General features: G+C 37.2%; 1 protein-coding gene across 2 annotated transcripts in view; it reads left to right on the top strand.

Annotated features, from left to right (window-relative positions):
- Positions 1-21,334, top strand: part of C2CD3 (C2 calcium dependent domain containing 3) — a 146,628-nt gene that overhangs the window by 41,392 nt on the left and 83,902 nt on the right. For both annotated transcript variants that reach the window (XM_008072276.2, XM_021706037.1), the window contains exons 8-13: positions 3,753-3,900; positions 8,027-8,181; positions 9,069-9,278; positions 10,079-10,191; positions 15,293-15,411; positions 18,497-18,619. In XM_008072276.2, the coding sequence (XP_008070467.1) occupies positions 3,753-3,900; positions 8,027-8,181; positions 9,069-9,278; positions 10,079-10,191; positions 15,293-15,411; positions 18,497-18,619 (868 nt within the window). The remainder of the gene's footprint in view (positions 1-3,752; positions 3,901-8,026; positions 8,182-9,068; positions 9,279-10,078; positions 10,192-15,292; positions 15,412-18,496; positions 18,620-21,334) is intronic.

Below are 21,334 nucleotides of genomic sequence, written 5' to 3'. Positions count from 1 at the left end.
TGTGAGTCGCCACTGTACTTCAGAAAGTCTAGATAATAACAAGTGTTGATGGGAAAGTAGAGAATTTAAAACCCTGGTATACTGCTGGCAGGAATGTGAAATCGTGCAGCACTTTGGAAAATATTTTGTCAGTTTCTCAAACTGTTACATTTAGATTTACCATATGACCCAGCGATTCAACTCCTAGGTGTAAACCCAAGGAAAATAAAAATATACATCTACACAAAACTGTATGTGAATGTTCATAACAGCATTATTAATAATAGTAAAAGAAATGAAAGCAACTGAAATGTTCATCAGCTGATGAATGGATTAACAAATGTAGAATATTCACACAACAGAGTAGTATTTGATCATAAAAATGAAGTACTGATACATGCTACATCTTGGATGAACCTTGAAAACATGCTACTTAAAAGAAACCTGTCACAAATGAATATATATTGTGTTATTTCATTTAAATGGAATATCCAAAATAGGCAAATCTATAGACAGAAAGGAGATTAGTGGTTCCTTAGTGTTGGCTATGGTGATAGGTAAGGTGGTGATAGCTAAAAGTTATGAATTTCTTTTTTAGTTGATTAAAAATGTTTAAAATTGAGAATGAGGATGGTTCATAATTGTTAACATACTAAAAATTTATTTCCTCTCTTTAAATGGATGAATTGTATGGTACGTGGATTATAGCTCAATAAAGCTATATATGGACTGAGAGTGGCAGCTTACTCTGGTAATCCCAGCTCTTTGGGAGGCTGTGGTGAAAGAATTACTTGAAGCCAGGAGTTTGAGATTATCCTGGGCATCATAGTGGGATCCTATCTCTTTAAAAAAAAATTTAAAAATTAGCTGGGCATAGTGTTACATGCTTATAGTCCCATTTACTTGGGAAGCTGAACCAGGAGGATCACTTGGCATAAGAGTTTGAGACCCCAGTGAGGTATGATCATGCCACTGCACTCCAGCCTGGTCAACAGACAAATTAAGTGGCCAGGCCAGTGGCTCACGCCTGTAATCCCCGCACATTGGGAGGCCAAAGTGGAGAGATTGCTTGAGCCCAGGAATTCAACACCAGCCTAGGCAACATAGCAAGACCCTGTCTCTACAGAAACTCAAAATTAGCCAGGTATGGTGACTTGCGCCTGTTGTCCCAGCTACTCAGGAGGTTGAGGCAGAAGGATTGCCTGAACCCAAGGAGGTCAAGGTTGTGGTGAGCCATGATTGTGCCACCACACTCCAGCCTGAGCAACAGAGTAAGACCCCAACTCAAAAAAGAAGGGGAGTATAGACTGAGCTTGGTGGCTCACTCCTGTAATCCCAGCACTTTGGTAGGCTGAGGCAGGACAGTTGCTTGAGCCCAGGAGTTCAAACCAACCTGGGCAACATAGCAAAACCTCATCTTTTTGTTGAAAGGAAGGAAGGAAGAAAGAAAAGGAAAGAAGGAAGAAAGAGTAAATTATATTCTACTTACCTCTGATATAATATTAACCCTGAAAATTAATTTAACTAAAAAAATTGTAATATAACTAAATAGGAAAGATGGGTAAAGGGGAAATGTGTGTCCAAGAATAATGATGTAAGAGAGTGAGTCCTTCATTTTTCATAGTAGAAAGTTCATAGATCATAGAAAAGTAAAAAATCAGAATAGCAGTATACTTGTGTCACAAATATGGAGGTAAATACCAGAAGAAACATTTAAGGAAGCTAAAAGTGATTGCCTTTGAGGAGTCAGGCGGCTACTGGTTTTTTATTATAATCCTTGTAATCCTACTTGACTTTCAACATAGATGTGTGTATTCTTTTATTTTAAATTGTTTAAGAAAAAAAGAGAATAATGCTGAGAGTACGCTTGTCTTGTGGCCAAGGAACACAGACAAATTTAAACCTTTTAATGTACCATAGACAAGTGAATACATTCAGAGAAATACTGATTCTTTTAAAAAAGTAAAAAATAGAAGACTAAATACTGAACAATGGAGAGCTTCATAACTTTTAAGAGCATGCAAAGGGGGACAATTGGAGTGGAGAGGAGAGTGTATATGGCAAAGAGAGTTATAGAATATCAATATGTAGAGTTTCAAAAAGAAACAATGCTCAGAAGCTGCATTCAGAAGCTGTAGAGAGGCCAAGTAGACTGGCAAGTTGTCAGTTGGATTTCACTACTTAAGAAGTTGTTCTAGCTGGGCTCAGTGGCTCAGCCTGTAATCCCGCGCCTTTGGGAGGCTGAGGTGAGTGGATTACCTGAGCCCGCGGGTTCGAGACCTGCCTGGGCAACTTGGCAAGACCTCATCTCTACAATAAATCAAAGTGACCCGGGCGTGGTAGCATGCGCCTGTAGTTCTAGCTACTTGGAAGGCTGAGGCGGCAGGATCGCCGGAGCCCAGCAGGTCGAGGCTGCGGTGGCCAGAAGCAGCCACTGCACTCCAGTCTGGGCAACGGAGTGAGACTCCAACTCAAAAAAAAAAAAAAGAAGTTGTTCTGACCTTCAAGAGAGAAATTACTATAGATTAATGATGTCAGCTAGGGAATGATTCTTCTCCACCCCGCAGAAAGTATAGCAGCTAGCTTGAAAGGGAAGCAAAGTAGAAACAAATAATGAAATGTGTAGCACACTGCTTGGCACATAGTATTTAATAAATATTGTTGGTTTTATTATTAAGAGCTTGCTCATTAAGAATTCATCAAGTCACCTTGGGAGGCTGAGATGAGTGGATTGCCTGAGGGTTCGAGACCTGCCTGGGCAACTTGGCAAGACCTCATCTCTACAATAAATAAAAAAATTAGCCAGGCGTGGTAGCGCGCCTGTAGTCCAGCTACTTGGAAGGCTGAGGCAGAAGGATCACCGGAGCCCAGCAGGTCAAGGCTGTGGTGGCTGGGAGAGGCCACTGTACTCCAGTCTAGGCGACAGAGTGAGACTCCAACTCAAAACAAAAACAAAAACAAAAACAAAAAAAGAATTCATCAAGTTCATTAATAGATGTTCATTAAGTACTAGTTACTACAGGAGAAATAAAAAGAAAAACACACATATTTTGCCCTCGTGGAGCTTACATTTTGAGTAAAAATATGGAATCTATATAAGGACCTGAAAGAAAAGGTAGAAAGTAAAAAATTGTTATCAGAAAAGGTACCAGAATGGTATGGAACTTTTTTTAAAAAAGATAGATTATTTCTTAAAAATTCTGACTTCATAGTTATTTATATGCTTGTCTTTTTATGGTAAGTATTTATTCATTTTTGCATAGAACTAATCTTGACATAATCCTTAATACACATATTTTACACATTTTTTTTGCTTAATGGAAGAGAGTCATTGTGAATTAGCCATTTTTTTTCACAAAAACAGCATATAACATTTAATCCATTGAATTATAGTTGTTGTTTACCTTTTTTTTCTTCCAACCAGACCATAAACACCACCAGAGTAGAGAGAGTAGAGATTGTGTTAGCTTAGTCATCTCTGTATCTTCCAGGAGCTAGCACATAATAGGTGACCAGTAATTGTTTGGATGAATAAATGAGTGAGATCACAATCAGTGTCAGTAGTGTGTTTTTGAATACTAGTTGTTAACATCCCAGAGGAGGAGGAATATAATTGGAAAACACTTATCCTATAGCCTTCTGTTTAAATGTGAATCTTATGTTTATTATATCTTCTTTCATGTTTAGAACTTTAGAAAGTGTCACTAAAGAAAGAATAATTCAGCTGTAAGTTCTGATAAAATTCTTCTGCTTTGTTTTTCTTATCTCTGCAGTGCTGAATTATCCCAAGGTCATATCTGGGATGGGTTAGGCTCTCCTCCAGATTCTCCATCTCCTGGGAGTGATGTGTATTGCAGCAGTGAGCTGAATGACCCTCAGTATGACAAGAGTCTCCTGGAGAACTTATTTTACACAGCACCTGTAAGTTATTGAACCTGAAACTTTAGGAATGAAGAGTAAGAGTACCAATTATAGTAGTAGCTATAGGCATGATACCACTTGTCAGACAGAAAGCTATCCATTCTACATACCTTGCCTTATTTAACCATAATGACAATCTGAAGAAGAAACTGTTATCTTTATTTTACAGATGAGGATACAGTCTTAGTAAAATTGAGTATTTTGTCCAAAGATACACAGCAAATAAGTGTTACAGCCAGAATTCAAATTCAAGTTTGCCTGAGTCCAAAGCCTGTGGTCTTAATTAATGTATTATATACTTTCTTAGGACTATTCTAAGGAAAACCTAATATAGTTATATCCTCAGAATCACACTTGACTGGTATCTATTCAGATTATTCTAGAAATGCCTCTACTCACTCTACTTCTACTGACCCTTAAGACAGGACATCCTCTTTTCAGACAGTTCTAGTTTTTTCAAAGTTCTTTTTTTATATCAAGCCATATATTCTATTTATTGGTTTAGCATCTTCTAGAGTTTACATAGTAAGTCCAATCCCTGTTCCACAAGAAATTATTTATATGTGTGAAGATTGCTGTCATATCCCCGATTTTCTTCTTCTCCAGATCAGAAAAAAGATACTGAAATGTAGATAATTTATAACAGCTCGCTGGTAAGACAGTGAAGGCTACCCAGGTTCAGAGGAAACAGGGAGAACTTTTATATAAGACTGCAAGTAAAAAACATAATGAGGAATAAAGGGTTTTAATTGAGACTTCAATAAAAGACAGTGTTTTGAGAGGCAGAGAAAGGATATAAAATGGATATAGAAAGAGTGACCTGTGTAGAAAGCACATTTCCACATGTTCTTACTCATAAATGAACCTTAAACAATTATCATAATGTTATACGAAAGGGATTAGCAGTAGTGGGAAACTGCTATGGGGGGGGGCACACTTCATCAATAAGGGTACCTGATCTCAAACCAGATGAAGTAGGAACCAAAGTGAGGCCCAAACTTTACCTGTACAATGACCACTTGTATACCTAACCCTGAATTATACCCATCTTTAAAATAAAAATTTTTTAATTTAATTAAATTTTTTAAAAAAGCATATTTGTATGCTGCAAGGGATCTAATTTACTGGATAAGGAGTTGATAGGGCAGGCTAGCAGATTGCAGCCAGTTTGTGAAAGGGTTTGAATGTCAGGTGAGGAGGAAATGATGTTTTAGGAATCAAAATGATGTTTTAGGAATCTTACTCTGGCAATCCGAGATAATAACCAAAAGCAGATAGGAAGCCACTGGGTTATGGTAGGCTGAGATAGAGGTTGAGTGAAAGTAGCAGCAATGGGATTAGCAAGGAGGAGATGGATTAGAAAGGCATTAGGAGTAGTTAGGATTTCATAACTTCCTACCTTGACAGTCAACACCTATACTATGTTCCCTATAGGGTAAAGAGAAAGGGATTTGTTTATTACACATTTATTATTACCCATCTTCTGTGTGTCAAGAACTTTACATGTAATCTGTCATTTATTGAGTATAGTACCAAATGTTTTAAATTCATTGTTTCATTTACTTCTTTTACCAGCCCTGTGAGATAGTATTTTCTCTGTTTTATGTGCTATGAAATAGAAGCTTAGAGACATTAGGTACAAATGATTAAGCAGAAGAAGCGGAATTCTTACCCTAGTCTATCTATCCGAAAGCCTGTATTTTTTGTCTTTCTTTCTTTCTTTTAGATTAGAAAATACAATTTATTTAGAAAGTAAATGAGAGAGAGAGAACTAAAGAGGAGATTTACCTCCCCAAGGTAGGGAAGAGGGCCAAAGCCAGGAAACATGGCCACACCAGACTCTAGTAAGGTAATGGTCAAAAGCCTGTAATTTTTTTACTAGACCACATTCTCATAAACCTTGAGCATAGCATTGGGATCTGACCCTGACTTGCCTCCCTAGCCTCATCTCCTACTTTTACCTTTTGCCCACTGGAGACTCCAGCCATACTGAAGTCCCACCTCACTCCTTGAATATTTTAGCTCTTCTTGTGTGTTCCTATTTGCTGCTGATAGTGGTCCTTCTACTTTGAATGTTGAAATGCCCTTATTCACCTGGTAAACTTCATTTTTTAAGATCAGCTTATCACCTCTATGAAGAAACTATCCCAGACTTCCTCAAGAAGAATTTTTTTCCTGACTCCCCACAATATCCTGTGTATTTTCCTATTATAGCTTTTACTACATTGTATGATCTAGTTCTTCATAAACAGGATCTTGTCTTCATTATCTTTTTATTGCCAGTATAGCAAAGGCCTGACAGATATTGAAGACTCATTCAGTGAATACTTAATGAATAAATAAATGTATGAATGGCACTAAGTAATCCCCCAAGTTATTTGAACAAAATAATTTTAGAAAATATTTGTTGACCAGAAGAATGAGCCAGTTGACTATAAGACAGTGGGAAGACCAAGGAGTTATAATGCTCATGTTCTTCCCCAAGGACAATGTTTCATGTTAAAATTGAATAATATCCATAGCTTAGAAATTCGGCATTATTGCCTTTATTTTAGTTCCTGAAATTCTGAACTTTTGAACAACCTAGTTTATTTTTACCTTAATTTCTTTCAGCCTGTGGACCCATCTAGACTTCATTGCCTTGTCAATAACCATTTTTAAAGCTGTTGTTGAAAGAAAAACTTAAGAGCAAACAGCCATGTAATTTCACCTTTTAAAAAGTTGTATTGCTCCTTAGAAGGATGTTCTTATCATGCTTACTTAATTTGTTCCCCCTTTTTTTTTTTTGAGTTGGAGTCTTACTCGGTCGCCCAGACTGGAGTGCAGTGGCCACTCCCAGCCACCGCAGCCTTGAACTGCTGGACTCCGGCGATCCTTCCACCTCAGCCTTCCAAGTAGCCGGAATTACAGGCATGCACTACCACGCCCGGCTGATAATTTTTGATTTTTTTATTGTAGAGATGAGGTCTTGCTGCCCAGGTGGGTCTCAAACCTGTGGGCTCAGGCAATCCACTCACCTCAGCCTCCCAAAGGCACGGGATTATAGGCTGAGCCGCCGAGCCCGGCTAATTTGTTCCCCTTTTTACAGGTCAACACATATACCCTGAGATGCTGAAAAAAGGGAGTGGGAGATGGTAGACTTAAAATAACTTTAGGTTGGTCTCCTGAATTTACATTATATTAGCAAACTTTATCCCTTTTTTAAAACAATTGGAGCCCAATAACTATATTGCCACCTTCTGTCTTTATTTTACATTTTGATATAAAGGGTTGATCAGTGAATTACAGTGGATGCCTTTTCTCAAAATAAAAATGAATTACTGGGAACTTAGCCACCGATTTCCTCATTAAAATGTGTAAAATATAGTAAACAGTTCACCTGAGCAAGATTAAAAACAGAATGAATCATTTGTAGTATGGAGTGGTGAGCAAAGTAGTCTTTGTGTCCAAATAATTAGTTAGGTGACATTGTACAAATCTCTTGGCCTCAAACTGTGGTAGAAATACAGGCTTTGAAGCCCAAATAGATTAAAATCTGGCTTTAGTACTTACATTTATGGATCAAAAACAAGCTGCCTAATTTCTCTCAGCTTTCGTTTTCTCACTCGTAAAAATTTATTTAAAGGCACCTTGTGCCGGGCTCGGTGGCTCAGCCTGTAATCCCGTGCCTTTGGGAGGCTGAGGTGAGTGGATTGCCTGAGCCTGTGGGTTCGAGACCCTCCTGGGCAACTTGGCGAGACCTCATCTCTACAATAAAAAAAAATAAAAAAAATTTTTAAAAAGGCACCTTGTAGAAATGTGGTGAGTCTTAGAAATATACAGGCAATATTTAGCACAATGCCAGATACATAGTAGCTAGTCAATAAATAGTGGTTGTTATTAAGAATTTAAAAGCAGAATCTACTTTTATTTATTTGCTTTGAGCTGAACTTGGCTATTTTTGTAATCTTCAGATTATTTTTGTAAAACTGGGGAAAATGTACGATTATCTTCGTTGATGAGTTATCTCTTCAAGAGAATGATGTATTTGCAGACAGCTTACTTTCTTTTAAAGAAATTTTCATTAGTATGATCCCCAAAGCAGTTACCTTTAAGTGTCTCTTTTTTTGTTTCTTCCCCACCATAGAAATCTGATACCAGCATCAGTGATTTCCTCAGTGAAGAGGATGATATTGTTCCTTCTAAAAAAATGAACCAGTCAAAAGCTCTTACCAGATCATCTAAGGATCTAGAATCAAGTGATCATAAGCTAAAGAAGAGGACAGCAGGCAAGAAAAATAGGTGAGCATCTCTATGAGTGTTTGTTTAAAAGGCAAAAGCAGAGCCAAGCACAGTGGATCACGCTATAATCCCAACACTTTAGGAGACCAAGGAGAGAGAATCGCTTGAGCCCAGGAGTTTGAGACCAGCCTGGGCAACATAGTGAGAACTTGTCTCCACAAAAAAAATAAAATAATTGGCTGGGCATGGTGGTGCGCTCCTGTAGTCCCAGCTTCTCAGGAGACTGAGGCGGAAGGATCACCTGTGCCCAGAAGGGCTAGGCTTCAGTGAGTCATGATTGTGCCACTGCACTCCAGCCTGGGTGACAGAGTGAGACCCCCAACTCAAAAAAAAGGCAAAAGCAAAGGAATATTATTTTCACAAGATCTCCAAAAGTGAAATGACCTATGTTTATACAACATCCTCAGAGTAGTTAAGTTGTAGTAACTCAGTAAACATTGTAATCCTTAAAAAAGAATGATAACATGAGACGATGGGTACAATTAAAATGATTAAAGGAGAAAGCAGAATTTTAGGTTGTATATATACTGTGATCATTCCTATGTAGAAAATATGCATAGGAAAGCAAATGAAAAGGAACACATAAAAGTGACAGTAGTTATATTAGGATAGTGGGTAACAAATAAAGCCTGTGACCCTTCTAATTTTGTAGTGTCAAATTCTATACTTTTGGTGGAGGTAAACTTCAAGAGTATAAGAATATTTGTATATTTTTTCAGATTTCTTGCAATATAGATTATCCAGATAATTAAAACTGTTTCCAGTGCTTGATAACTTGTGAATTGAGATGCTTGGGGCCTTACTTCTTTCCTCCTCTTGCCTGTGCAAATTAGAGTGTTTCATGTTTAGCCTCTAACCATCTGCCTTACTTTATGAACTCCTTTCAGAAATTTGGTTGAAGAACAGATGATCTCAGAACCTCCAGAAGATGTTCAAGTGATGACATTAAGTGTGGATAGACTTGCCCTTCTGGGTAGAACACATTCAGTGAGAATCATCATCAAAACAATGAAAGTTCCTCCAGATAGTCCTCAAATGTCCCCTGGCAAAAAAAGTTTTGCTGGGCGACCACCTAAACTGACAACAGCAAAAAAGCGGTATGTCTCTAACATGAAAAGGCTAAATTTGGCATTTCTGGAAAGTGTGTTGATAGTAATTAATAATTGCTTGGGTTTTATTATTTAATTATTTAGGGACAGCTTCTCACTCTGTCACCTGGCTAGAGTTCAGTGGCACAATCATGGCTCACTGTAACCTTGAATTCTTGGGCTCAAGTGGTCCTCCCACTTCAACCTTCTGAGTAGTTAGAACTGAGGTGCATGCCACCATACCCAGCTAATTTTTTGGTTTTTTGTAGAGACAGGGTCTTGATATATTGCCTAGACTGGTCTTGAACTTCTGGCCTCAAGCAATCCTTCCAGCTTGGCCTCCCAAAGTATTAGAATTACAGGCATGAGCCACCACACCCAGCATGATAATAATAATCAATAATTGCATGACACTTTATTATTTGTGATGTTTTCATAAGCATCATTCAACCAACAGAAATGTATTGAGTCTTCCTCTAGGTCCCAAGAACTATGCTAAGTAAGTGTGGGAATAAAGAAAATTAAGATGCATACTCTGTTCTTGTACACCTTACACTTAGCAGAAGAGAAAAACATTTAAATGACTGTCTATAACATAAAACCAAAAGAGATGTTCTGTATTAAAAGTGCTGAGGGAGCACAAGGAACGGAGCCTTTAATTCCACCTGATAGGATTGGTGAAGGTTGGAAGAAGAGGTAGGGCCTCTGAGAACTGAAAATAGGATATTCAAAGAAATGTAGGATTTCTCAGACAGCAAATAGATTTATTTGGTCAGTTTTTCAATTACTTTTTATGTTTTTATTTTTAGCACGTTTTTTCTGGAATATCACTTTCCTGTGGGTTTTTCCAAAAGTGGACTGGGAAAGACAGCTTTGATCACTGAGGCTGTGCGACTCGCCTCCAGTAAAGTTACAGACGGAGGTAAGAGACAGACTGGTTTTCTTCTCCTTAGATATTTTGACTTTGAAAGCATTTTTGAATTCCTGATTACTCATTTGGCTTTTATAGTATCATAGTATTTTAGCGCTGGAAAGAACTTTAAGTAAATCTACTCTAATTCCTTTTTAAGTGAGGAAACTGACTCAATAGTACTATGACTGTCCTGATGTAAGGCAGCATATTAACAACCAAGTTGACCCACACAAGCACAATAGATCCACAAAAAGTAGAAACAGTATGAACCGTCCTACCAGCCATCATTCTTATCCTAATTGCTCTTCCTCCCCTACGTATTCTTTATATAATAGATGGAATCAACAGCCCATCCTTAACCATTAAAACTATAGGCCATCAAGGATATTGAAGCTATGAATATACCGACTATGAGGACCTGAATTTTGACTCCTACATAATCCCCACAACAGACCTTAAACCAAGCAAGTCCCTAGCATAGCTGAGACTTGAACTCCAAACTTCTTTCAGTTGTCACCATTTTTCTTTTTTTTATTTTTTAAAACCGCTTTACCAAGGCATAATTTATACACCACACAATTCACTCATTAGAAGTGTAAAATTTAATGTTTTTTAGTATATTTGCAGATCTATGCAACCATTACTACAATCTAATTTTAGACATTTTCATCCTCCCTAAAGGAAACCCCATACTTATTAACATTCACTCCCCATTTCTCTCTCCCTACCATCCCTAAACAACCACTAATCTACTTTCTGTCTCTATCAGTTTGTCAATTCTGATTATCTTACATAAATGGAGTCATGCAACATGTAATTTTTGTGACTGGTTAATTTGACTCTCCATAATATTTTAAAGTTTCATTGATGTTGTGATATATATCAATATTTCATTTCTTTTTATTATGGAATAATTTTTCATTGAATGGATTTATCACATTTCATTTATTAATTCTTCAATTGGGTTATTTCCACTTTTTGGCAATTTTGCATAATGCTGCTATGAACATTGTGTACATGGTTTTATATAGATGTGTGTTTTCATTTCCCTTGAGTATATATATTCACAAATATCTAACTGTGGAATTGTCATATATATCTAACTGTGGATTTGTTGGGTCATATAGTAACTCTGTTTTAACTTTTTATTTTTTTGAATTGGAGTCTCACTCTATTGCCCAGGCTGGAGTGCAGTGGCTTGCTCACGGCCACTGCAGTGGCATGCTCACAGCCACTACAGTCTCGACCTCTGGGCTCAGGCGATCCTTCAACCTCAGCCTTCCAAGTAACTGGAACTGCAGGCACACACTACCACGCCTGGCTTATTTTTTTGATTTATTGTAGATATGAGGTCTCACCAAGTTGTCCAGGCTAGTCTTGAATTCTCTCACCTCAGCCTCCCAAAGCGCTGGGATTACAGTCTTGAGCCACCATATCCGGCCTGTTTTAACTTTTTAAAGAACATTGTTTTCAACAATGGCTGCAACATTTAATATTCCCTTCAGCAGTATACATGTATGAGGGTTCTAATTTCTCTACATCTTCATCAACACTTGTTACTTTCCATTATTTTTTATTCTAGCCAGCATAGTGGGTATGAAATAGTACCTAATTGTGGTTTTGATTTGCATTTTCCTGTTTACTAATCATGTTGAGCATCTTTTCATGTGTTTGTTGGCCATTTTTATATCTAATTTGGAGAATTTTCTATTCAGATCCTTTGACCATTTTTTAAATTGGGCTATCTTTGTATTATTGAGTTTTAAGAGTTATTTGTATAATCTGGATTCAAGTCCCTTATCAGATCTAAGATTTGCAAATAATTTCTCCCATTCTGTGAGTTTTCCTTTCACTCTCTAGATGGTATTGTTTATAACACAAAGACTTTTAATTTTTATATAGTCCGATTTATCTATTTTTTTTGTTGCTTGTGATTTTAGAGTTATTGTTTTTTACAGTTAAAAAATATTTCTAATATAGAAAAAGGGTCATATAATGTATATTTATGTTTCTGCCATCAAAAATTACAGTTGCTTTTATGACATATTTTGAGAATATCTTTGCCTTGGTTCTCCATTTGGTTCCATGAACAATTCATTGATGTAAAGTTTCTACTGTGGGAGGTAGTTTGAGAAGTAAAAGATGTGGTCCTAACACTCCTACATATACAAGTCACTTTCCTTCACAGAATAGTAGCATTGGGATTTTGTTTTTTGGTTCTTTTGAGTCAGGGTCTCACTATGTCATCTAGGGTAGAGTGCAGTGGCACCGTTATGACTCACAACAGCCTGGACTTTCTGGGCTCAAGCGAGCCTTCAATCTCAGCCAGCCAAATAGTTGGGACTACAGACACATGCTACCACACCTTGCTAAGTTTTTTATTTTTTGTAGATCCAAGGTCTCACTGTGTTGCCTAGGCTGGTCTTGAACTCCTGGGCTCAAGCAGTCCCCACTCACTTTGCCAATCCAAGTGCTGGGTACAGGCATGAGCTACCATGCCCGACCATAACATTGGATTTTTGAATTTTTATTTGCCTTGTTTTGTTTATTTGCTTTTTGAACTAGATAATCCATTCACATGGTTCAAAATATCAAGGTTCTATTTTTGTAGGCAAATAATATTGTTGATTTTATATATCCTTCCTGAGTTATTTTATGCATATATCAGCAAATATGTTTACTCTTTCCTCCTATATTTATGCAAGTGTTAGTGTACCATATACAGATTGAGTAGCCCATATCCGAAATGCTTGGGATCAGGAATGTTTAGAACTGGGATTTTTTCAGATCTTGGAATATTTGCACATACATAAGAGCTATCTTAGGAATGGGGACCCAAGTCTAAACATGAAATGTATTTATGTTTCATACATACCTTATACAGATAACCTGAAGGTAATTTTATATACAATATTTTAAATAACTTTGTACATGAAATAAAGTGTTGACTGTGTTCTAACTGAGACCTGTCCCATGAATTCACGTGTAGAATTTTCTACCATGACTTCATGTTGGCGCTTAAAAAGTTTTGGATTTTGAATTTTCAAATTAGGGATACTCAACCTGTATACTATTCTACACCTTGCCTTTAACTGCCTATAACTACACAAAGGATTAATGGACAAGCAAATGGGATAATGAACATAAAAGTATTAAATTCTAAAATAGTATGTAACTAATATTAGGTCATATTTGTTGGCTACTAAACTATGTGCCAAGAACTCTACACAGTGTTTTTACATACATTAACCATTTAATCCTTACATTTAATTTTTCCATAGCTGGCCATAAAGAGCTTCCTCATTTCTTTATGACTACATAATATGTCATCATATTGCTATGTCATAATGTTAACAATGCACCATTAATCGATATTTAAGTTGTTTCGGTCTTTTGCTGTTAAAAACAGTACTTCAGTGAATAATCTTATACATGTATTATTTCTCACTTGGTGTGGGTATATTCAGCGCAAGTATTAAAAATAAGCAAGTCAGGCACAGTGGCTTACTTCTGTAATCCCAGCACCATGGGAGGCCAAGGCAGAAGGATTACTTGAGGTCAGAAGTTCAAGACCAGCCTGAGCAACATAGTAATACTCCATCTCTACACAAAAATAAAAATAAATTAGTCAGGTACGTTGGAGTGTATCTATAGTCCTTCTTAGGAGACTGAGGCAGGGGGATCATTTGCATCCAGAAGGTTGAGGCTGCAGTGAACTATGATCAAGCCACTGCACTTCAGCCCAGGGAACAGAGTGAGACCCTGTCTCCAAATATAAATAAGTGAATAAACACCTATTTCCCCTAAAAATAAAAAAAAAATGTTTAAAAACCTAAACTAATATACTATTTTACTAGAGCACATGGTTTCGCTTTCCCTATCACCTCAAGCAAAAATTAGGACATTTAAAATTTCTTCTTATATTTACTTCCTGACAGTATGTTTAAATTATCAACAGCAGCAGAAGCTGTCCTAGAGATTTGTTCAGAGCATTCAAGGATATATAAACGATCCTGTTTGCTGAAAGTAAGCATGTCTGAGGAGATTTAGTGTGGTTAAACTGTTTTTATCAAACCCCTACGTGCAAAGAAAAATGTTGGATTCTTTATTCTTTTCCTTCTACCTCCTGCCTATGTGACATTTGATGAGTTTCTCTCAGCTTTAGTTTTTCCTTCTGTAAAACTGAAATACAGCAGTTCTCATTTTGCCCATACAGTGTTCATTAAAACTCATGCCACTTGGAATTGCATTATCAGTTACTGTGGAACTGTGCAGAGGAAGAACACAATTCAGATATGCACAAGTTTTAGTTAACATATTATCTGCAAAGCAAGGACTTCCTATAACTACACAAAGGATTAATGGACAATCAAATGGGATAATGAATATAAAAGCATTAAATTCTAAAATAGTATGTAACTATAGTTAGGTCATATTTGTTGGGTACTAAACTATGTGTCAAGAACTCTACTTAGTGTTTTTACATACATTAACCATTTAATCCTTACATTTAAAAACTGTGTATACACACACGCACACACACAGATGAGGAAAAAGAAAACTGAGACATAAATTGATTAAGTAGCTTGTATAAGATCACACAGCTGGTTTATGGTAGAATTTCAGTCAAACTAGCACTGATTTGATTCTGTGTTGTATGCTCTTAAAATATATTATTTTTAATATACATAGTTTTTGATTCAGTGCTTTTGTTTATCCTTCATTGTCCCACTTCCAGCCAACCCCATTCTCTTGTTATACTACCTACCAACTTGTCCTTTAAAAACAGTCATATTACTTTAAACCCAGTGAAGTATATGACTGTGTCTCCTTATACATCTACTGGTCATATTCTTAGCATTCATTTCTCATAGCAAAGCAGAGCAATATAGCAGTGGTTTATCTTCTGCATATTATATCCAGGGTTTTCTTTGTCTCTGCTCCTTCAGTCCTACAACCCTAACATTTTGTGTTGAAGTCATACTGACTAGATCCCTGAAAGAGATTTTAATTAGATTTGCAAGGTAGGTAGATGGTCTCAAGGTACTGATTGATGATGACTCTAGTTGAGGGTATGACATGTGACCTAAGTGTCTGGTTCTCTTTACAGTGGTGAAATTTCAGCAGCGATTTGTGTTTCCAGTACAGTTTGGTGGCCCAATGATAGAACACTGGTGGAATTCCAACCTTACTTTTCAAATTTATGCAAAGAAAACTCCACAGAAAAAGGTATTTCAAGTGGTTTTGACCTTTGCCGTACTTACTATTCACATCAGGAGTTTGGAGCATCCCTACCTAAACTAGGAGTTTTTCCAGGCTCAAGCAACACTAATGCTTTTTATCAACAGTAGTAGTCGGGCCAGGTGCGGTGGCTCAAGCCTGTAATCACAGCACTTTGGGAGGCTGAGGTGAAACCTCGCCTTGGTATGACCTCGTCTCTACAGTAAAGCCAAAAATCAGCCAGGTGTGGTAGCATGCATCTGTAGTTCTGGCTGCTTGGAAGGCTAAGGTAGAAGGATCACTAGAGCCCAGCAGGTTGAGGCTGTGGTGGCCGTGAGCATGCCACTGCACTCCAGCCTGGGCAACAGAGTGAGACTCCAACTCAAAAATAAATAAATAAATAGTAGCAGTAGTAGTAATATTGCTGATCCCTGTTTGTTGCTTGGCATAGGCCAGATATGCTAAAGTCTCTACACAAGCATACTACCAAATTTAATCATTACAACAACTCTGTGAATTAGGTATAATTTTTAAAAAATTTTTTATTTTAAATATGTGGGATACAATTCAGGGTTAGTTATACAAATGTTCATTATGAAGGTACAACTTTTATCTTCATTTTACAGATGAAGAAACTGAAATTTAGTGACGTTAAGAACATGGCTGAGATTACCCAATCTAATAAAAGATAAAGCCAAGACTCTGTCCCAAGTCTTGTGTTTTTAGATACTAAATTCTTAACCTCTTTACAATCTGCTCCCTACTACAGAGGCTATTAGCCTTAATTTGAGATTCTGCTTCCTGTTTGCAGGCAGATTAAATAGGGTACCCAGCCAATGTCCAAAATAACATAACTGTGGGTAGCAGTTGATCAACTAATTCCTAGTTGATAAAAATCTACCTGCAGCTGGCACAGCATAAACCAATAAACTATGACATAAGCAGTTTTTACTGTCTTCAGTAAAAGAGTAGCCATGGTCGGGCACAGTAGCTCATGCCTGTAATCCTAGCACTCTGAGAGGCTAAGGTGGGAGGATCGCTTGAGCCCAGGAGTTTAAGACCAGTCTGGGCAACAGAGTGAGACCTTGTATCTACCAAAAAAAAAATTGAAAATTAGCCAGGCATGGTGGCATGCACCTATAGTCCCAGCTACTCCGAAAGCTGAGGTTGAAGGATTGTCTGAACCCAGGAGGTCAACTGAGATGCAATTATGCCTTCCAGTGTGAGTGACGGGATGAGACTCCAACTCAAAAAAAAAGAGCATCCTCCTCTTTGGTCACTGGATAACATAAACTTTATCTTGTTTTCTTTTGTTTGTTTTTTCAGAGGATATAAATAATAGTTCTTTTTGGAGAATTATAACAAAATAGGGAGAGAGAGGAAAACCACGTAATTCAATAACCTCACAGCAGCCTCTAAAATCATTTCAATGTATTTAATAGAATCATTTGCCTGTACCTAGTTAATGGCTTCTATTTTTGGGGGGGTGGGAGGTTGGATTCTCACTCCTTTGCCCAGGCTGGGGTGCAGTAGCAGGCTCATGGCCAACCCACTGGGCTCAGATGATTCTTCTGCCTCAGCCTTCCAAGTAGCTGGAACTACAGGCTCAAGCTACCACACCCGGCTAATTTTTAAAAATTATTTGTTGTAGAGATGAGGTCTCGCCAAGTTGCCCAGGCTGTTCTTGAACCAGTGGGCTCAGGCAATCCCCTCACCTCACCCTCCCAAAGTACTGGGTTACAGGTTTAAGCCACTGTGCCCAACCTGCTTTTTTTAATTATAAAATAATTATTTATGATTTTTTTATGGAAAACTTGAAAAACACTTTTTTTTTTTTTTTTTTTGAGTTGGTGTCTCACTCTATTGCCCAGGCTGGAGTGCAGTGGCATGCTCACAGCCACCCCAGCATTGACCTGCTGGGCGCTGGCAATTCTTCTGCCTCAACCTTCTAAGTACAGGTGGAACTACAGGTGCATGCTAACACGCCTGGCTAATTTTTTGATTTATTGTAGAGATGAGGTCTCGCCATGTTGCCCAGGCTGGTCTCGAACCTGCAAGCTCAGGCAATCCACTCTCCTTGGCCTCCCAAAGTACTGGGATTACAGACTGAGCAACCAATACTTTTTAAAAGATAAAAATCACCTATAATCTCGTCACCAAGAAAAAATTATTGTTAACATTTATGTCTGCCTCTTTTGTCTTTTTCAAATGAATGCAACATGTTACATAATTTTGTGTGCAGTTTTTATCCTTTTTTTGTTTGTTTAACATTCTTGAGGAGTTTTATTCATTTTTATTCAAAAATATGTATTTAATGTTTTCCACATATTTATAATTATATGATTTTACTAGGTGTATAATGTAATATCCTGCTTTTACCAAACATCATTACAAATACCGTTTATATTATAAACTTTTAATAAACATCATTTTGAAGGCTACATATTATTCCAATGTATGTATGTGCTATAATTAGTTTAATAATTTCAGATTATTGACCATCTAGTTGTTTCTAATTGTTAACTACTTTGAACTGTTTGCATAAGCTTTTTATGTATTGTTTATTATTTCTTTAGTATAAATTCCAAGAAATGGAATTACTAGGCCAAAGAGTATAAATATTTAAAGCTTTTTATATTTATTACCAAATTTGCTGTCCAAAAATATGTTGCAAGTTTATATTCCCAACTTCACTCATGACAGACTCATATTTCTCCATAGGTTTAATAACCTTAGGTATTTTAAGTTTTGCAATTTCCCTAGTTTTAATGGCAAAAATTTGTAACATCGATATTTTATTTTCTATAGTGAAGTTGAACATTTTGAATAAGAATTAAATTTTAATAAAAGAAAAAGGTAATCATCCAACCTCTTTATGGCTTATAAAACCTTCTGTAATCTTCTAGTGAAACCCAGAAGTAGGATCAAAATATGACAGAATATGGGTTCCCACTTAGAGGTGCCTCAGTCAAATAATTACGCTTTTACCGTCATAAGGCACAGGTTCTTTTATAAGCCATCACATGTTGTTATTTAGTTAAAATCCCCTGTGGCTTCTTTTTAATTTAGCATAAACTTTTTCTTCTTCCTTCAGCCAGAAGTCATTGGATCTGCTTTGCTTCCTTTGCGAGCTGTCATTCAGTCAGAACTGCTTTCTTTCAGTGACGAACTTCCAGTACAACAGGAAATTGATCAGACTCCATTTGGCCCCCTCAAGGTACATAGATATATATTCAGGAAGTCAGAAGTATTTACTGAGCATATATTATTGGCTGGCACTGAGAGTATAACAGTGAACAAGAAAAACAAGGTTTCTGATCTTGTGTGGCTTCTATTGAAATAGAGCAACAGAAGTGCCCTGGAGGAAACAGTGACAGTGAGTACTTGGGAGGAAGTAGAAGGTGGAGGTTAGGAAAGATCTCTCTATGGAAGTGACATGTGAGGTGACATTTGAAGAATGAGAGGAGAAAGTAAAAGCACAGGAAAGATCATTCCAGAGATAGGGAATAGCAGTTGTAGAGACCCTAAAGCAGGAATGGGCTTGGTGTCATCAAGGATAGAATGTTGCCACAGGAGAGTGAGCAAGAGTCAGAATGGTAGAAAGTCATGTTGATAGGCAAGAAGGAGCTGTAGCATTCAGAACTTTATAGGACAGAGTAAAGTGTTTAGATTTTCACTAAGAGCCAAGGAAAGGAGGTTGAAACACGGGAGTGACATAATCTGATGTACATTTTTAAAAGATTACTGTGTGAAAAAGAAACTCTAGGGGACAAGGAAGCAAAATGGGGAAGGTGTTGCGTTAGTCTGGAAAACATGATTGATGGTGGCTTAAATTAGAGTAACTTACAGTAAGCAAGAAGAAAAGTAACTAAGTGTACCTGATAGAGTGAATTCTGATGTATAATTCACCAGAGAGAGTTCTTTCCTTGTGTACAATGTATCTGGATTTTTTGGGTGGCAGAATCTAAATGTGTGGTTTTAGTACAGCTTTGTCCTGGTGTCCCAGTGAATTTTGAAAATTCTCACAGTGATGCCTAAAACATCCCTATGGCTTCTAATCACCCAAAGGATAAAGTACAAAGCTCACCATGTGACCCTGGTTTACCATTTCAGCTTTCTCTCCTACAGCTTCTCTACCAACAGCCATATCAAACTGTGTAAAGGACCCCAAGGTATCGTGCTGGTTTATGCCTCTGTGTTTTTGCTCTTGGTTTTCATGCTGCTTTCTCTTAAAAACTTTCTCTCTCCTCTTCCTGTTCTTGGTAAATATCGTTTAAATTTAAAGACTTGTATGATTATTATTGCAAAAAATTGACTTCACCTTACTCTTTTGCTATTTAAGTTGTATTTTTTGCCTGCCTGGTTCATTCTAGACTACAAGATTGAAAATCATGAAGGGGTAATAAGTAGAATTGATGGACTAGAAGTTGTTTCTATCCTAGCTCTTTTGAGAGAAGTACTATTCTGTCTGTATTTGATACAGCACAAGAACTTTGTAGTGTAACACCTATTGGTTTCAGATAAAAGGAACAGCAAGAACCTTTTACTCCTAGTAATTGAGTTTAATCCCTGACAGTAACTGTGCTTCTATTCTTCAAATTCACCATTTAGTCTGCATTCTTCTTTTTTTTTACTTTTTGACATTTTTTTAGCTTTTATTATGAAATAACTTCAATCTTAGAGACAAATTGCAAAAGTGGTACAAAGAACTCCCATACCCTTTACCAAGACTCACCAATTCTTACTGTTTGTCACATTTTCTTTATAATTGTCTGTCTGCCTCTCTCTCCTCTCCTCTCCCTCTCCCTCTCCCCTCCTCTCCCTCTCCTTCTCCCTCTCTCATTCCTTTATCTCTTCTCCCCTCATATATATACATATACAGATTTTTTCTAAAATATTTAAAAATTACAGACATTATGATTCTTTCCCCCTACATTCTTTAATTTGTATTTTATGTATTTCCTAACAAGCACATTAGCATACATAATTCTCTAGCGTTATAGAAATCAACATAGCATCAATACTATATTGTATCTATAGTTCATACTCATATCTCACCATTTGTGACAATATACTTTACTTTATAGCAAAATATTTTCCAGTCTAGGATTATCTATTGCATTCAATTGTCATATCTTTCTATCTAATCTCCTTTAGTCGGGAACAGTTCTGCAGCCTTTTCTTTGTCTTTCAGTACATTAATATTTTTTAAAAGTAAGGCCAGTTATTTTGAAGAAATTTCCCCCACTGGAGTTTACCTGAATCACCATTACTATGATGACTGTAAAATAATTTCTAACTTCGTCATTTCCTGTGCATTGATTGATTGACTGACTGATTGGGTCAGAGTCTCACTCTGTCACCCATACCAGAATCCAGTGGCACACTTACAGCCACTGTTGTCTCAACCTGCCGGGCTTAGGTGATACTTCTGCCTCAGCCTTCCAAGTAGCTGAAACTATAGGCACATACCACCATGCCTGACTAATTTTTTTATTTTTGTTGTGCAGACAAGGTCTCACCCACTTGCCCAGGCTAGTCTCGAACCCCTGGACTCAGTCAATCCTCTCACCTCAGCCTCCCAAAGTGCTGAGATTATAGGTGTGAACCACCACGCCCAGCCTGTTATTCATTTTGATGCTTAATATTGTCCTAGATTTAGCCTGTGAGAGCCTCTTCAGCTAGATTCAGGGTCCTTTAAACATATCTCCATTCTTTCTGAGAACTTCCTTATTATGTGACACAAGATGATATTCTAGGCTCATTTTGTATTATTGATAATTCATCTGTCTAGCTTTTCTCTGTCTGGCAAGTTAAAGTATATGCAGTCTGTTACGGTGTTTGAGGATAAGATAATTCATTTCCTAATAATTTGCTTCCCTTCAAATTTCTGATTCCAATTCTAGAGGGCAATCTTACTCTTTTCCTTTTG

Source organism: Carlito syrichta, unplaced genomic scaffold (assembly GCF_000164805.1).
Source record: "Carlito syrichta isolate Samal-C Ts95f unplaced genomic scaffold, Tarsius_syrichta-2.0.1 Scaffold315077, whole genome shotgun sequence".
NCBI lineage: Eukaryota > Metazoa > Chordata > Mammalia > Primates > Tarsiidae > Carlito > Carlito syrichta.
Note: the sequence above shows the minus strand (reverse complement) of the source record. Positions and strands in the feature narration are given on the sequence as shown.